The sequence below is a fragment of the Nicotiana sylvestris genome, chromosome 10, assembly GCF_000393655.2.
Source record: "Nicotiana sylvestris chromosome 10, ASM39365v2, whole genome shotgun sequence".
In the NCBI taxonomy this organism is placed as follows: domain Eukaryota; kingdom Viridiplantae; phylum Streptophyta; class Magnoliopsida; order Solanales; family Solanaceae; genus Nicotiana; species Nicotiana sylvestris.
The window spans coordinates 57,547,249-57,549,955 of NC_091066.1; the positions used below are offsets into that span (position 1 = coordinate 57,547,249).

General features: G+C 34.7%; 1 protein-coding gene across 1 annotated transcript; it reads right to left on the reverse strand.

The window, feature by feature from the left end:
- Positions 1 to 236: 236 nt before the first annotated feature.
- LOC138879381 (uncharacterized) lies at positions 237 to 2,262 on the reverse strand. Its single transcript, XM_070158990.1, has 4 exons — positions 2,168 to 2,262; positions 837 to 1,122; positions 663 to 740; positions 237 to 506 (listed from the first exon to the last, which is right to left on the reverse strand). Exons 1-4 carry the CDS (start codon positions 2,260 to 2,262, stop codon positions 237 to 239), a joined length of 729 nt encoding a protein of 242 aa, XP_070015091.1.
- Positions 2,263 to 2,707: the final 445 nt, after the last annotated feature.

A 2,707-nucleotide genomic window follows, 5' to 3' on the forward strand; every position in this document is an offset into this window, starting at 1 on the left:
GCCTAAGAGAATGCCACATAACCTCTCTTATGCCCTTCAATTATATATATATATATATATATATATTTGCAAAACTACTATGCGTACCCATCATATTTTTGTAGAAATAAATTGTAGTATCCTGTATAAAAGGTTCATGTATAGCCACAAAAGATACTTTATGGTATTTGATCAAGTACAATAGCCTTTCACTAGCTGCCTGGGATTTAATTCCCCTAATATTCAAATTAAGAAGCTTAATCAGGGGTTGTTTCTAATGTTTTATTTTGATTCCTGGTAACACGAGATTCTCTATTCTTTCCATTTTCCTTCTTCTTTGTTGCTTTCCTTGGTGACAGCCCATCTTTCATACAAGCTTTGTCAATAGACTTTTGGACTCCCTTAGCTTTTGTGATTGATTTTTTTTCACAAACAGCCTGTATCAATAACTCAGCTTCCTCACCAGTAGTATCTTTTTCAATTAAATCCTCTAGCGATTCCTCCTCTTCAGTGGTAGTATTGTCTGCCTATTCATGAGGAGGTTCTTTCTCATGACTCGAAGTGGTGTTTTATTTTTCAGGTTCTTTGATTGACCCTTCTCCATCATTGGTATGCCTCCCATGTTCCTCGTCATTTCTCAAAGCTTCAAATTTGTTACCAGAGATATTTTTTTCCTTTCCTACCTGAGTATTTTTCTTTGAACTTGAGTTCTTATGCAGCTTTTTCTTCCATAGTTCTTCCTCCTCATGTCTTTTTGAATCCTGGAATAGGACTACGTGAAGAGCTTTCGGATTTTCTATTGGGATGTTCACTCTTCCTCAAGTTATCAAGTTCTCTTGCGCATCTTGGTTATGAACCGTCGGTTGTGTATTGCTGCTAGATGCAAGCTTTGATTTGTCATGATTCTCCACACTAGTTGTCCCCTGCCTTAAATTGTAATCTGTATTCTGTTCAATATGTGTGATATCCATATTACGATGTGGTTTATCAATACATAATATGGCACCAGTTGGCTTATATGCTTGTTTTGACGGTGCACTTCTTCCTCTTTTCTGAATATTGTTTATTCCTTTATTATTTTGTAGTGCTCTGCCCCTTTGAACCTGTTGAGTATCAGCGACGGGGGAAGTGCACGGTTGACCACTAATAACACATGTATTTACTTTTAAGCCACTGTTTAAAATGTCTTTAGTCTTTAGCCACTGCTTTAATAAACTTTAACTGCCCGGACGAAAATACCCTTCTGCTCATGTCCTTAACTTTTGTACTTAACTTCAGGACTTCAGGACTACATGTCCTTAACTTTTGAACATGTAACTCTAAGTTCAGGACTTCAGGACTACATGTCCTTAACTTTTGAACTTGGAACTCTAAGTTCAGGACTTCAAGGCTACATGTCCTTAACTTTTGAACTTGGAACTCAAACTTCAAGACCAAGCGTAACTGTAAGTTAAGGACTGTCTGTCCCTAACTTTTGAACTTGGAAATCAAAGTTAAGGACCTATTGTCCTTAACTTTTGAACTTGTAACTGTAAGTTAAGGACTGTCTGTCCTTAACTTTAGAACTTGTAACTGTAAGTTAAGGACTGTCTGTCCTTAACTTTTGAACTTGTGTCCTTAACTATTGAACTTAACTTTAGGACTTCAAGACTACATTTCCTTAACTTTTGAACTTGAAACTCTAAGTTCAGGACTATGTCCTTAACTTTTGAATTTAACTTTAGGACTTCAGGACTACATGTCCTTAACTTCTGGGAAGGAATTGCATTTCCTGTTTACTCATCACTCTTTTTCTTATTTTCACAACTTTTAGATCTAAAAATAAATTTAAGGAGCTAAGAGCAAATAAACCCTATTACACTAGACTCACTAGAAAGAAAAATAATCAGCACACCGATTCTGCCACAAGAGAAATAGCAGAAGCATAATAGCTTCTTGAGAAAGTAAAATAGTAGCAACGTTTTCTTCGGAGGAATCTCATTTGGAGGCCAAATTTGTCTTATGCGAATCACAACCATGACAATGAAGACGATAGCAAGCCCAAAAGTAAGGAAAATCCCGCCGATCATAAAAACTTAGAAATGGCAACACTGTCTTTTTCATATTAATTTTAATAGACTAGTGGCTACTATTGCTAAGCATTAAAAATGCTGGATAAAAAGTAAATACCACTTTAAAAAGTGGCTACCCCACACAATTTTTACTATCAGCGACTTGTTTCTCTTTAGGTATATTCTGCTCCTTTTCTCCGTTATCCTTGGGCTTCTCTTGTGCTTCGGCCATTTGATCCCGTGTTTCATTATATTCCTTTTCTAATATTCTACACTAGTAAAGTAACCCGCGCTTCGCGCGCAGTTGTGAAACACTAATGAATTTTAAAATAATTTAATCAAGATAGAAGAGAATTTTTTTATGTATATCCATACAATTAAAAATTCTATGTCTTGGTGATATTACAAATTAAAATATTTTTTTAGGATTAGAGCTTAGGTGACCTGATTTCATTATAAAAATTTCTTTGAAAATGAAAGGAAAAAAACAAAAAAGAACTTTAAAGGAAAATTTTCAGCTTTATATAGTGATCGTAATGCGCGATTCTTTAAGTGTACTATATAAATGTAGGTATTTATATTGTTCCTCTTATTAGATGGTAAAAGCACATATTATTAACCCTTATCTTAATACTCCTTTGGACTATGTTTTTTAATTCTTAGTCACAAATAAATAA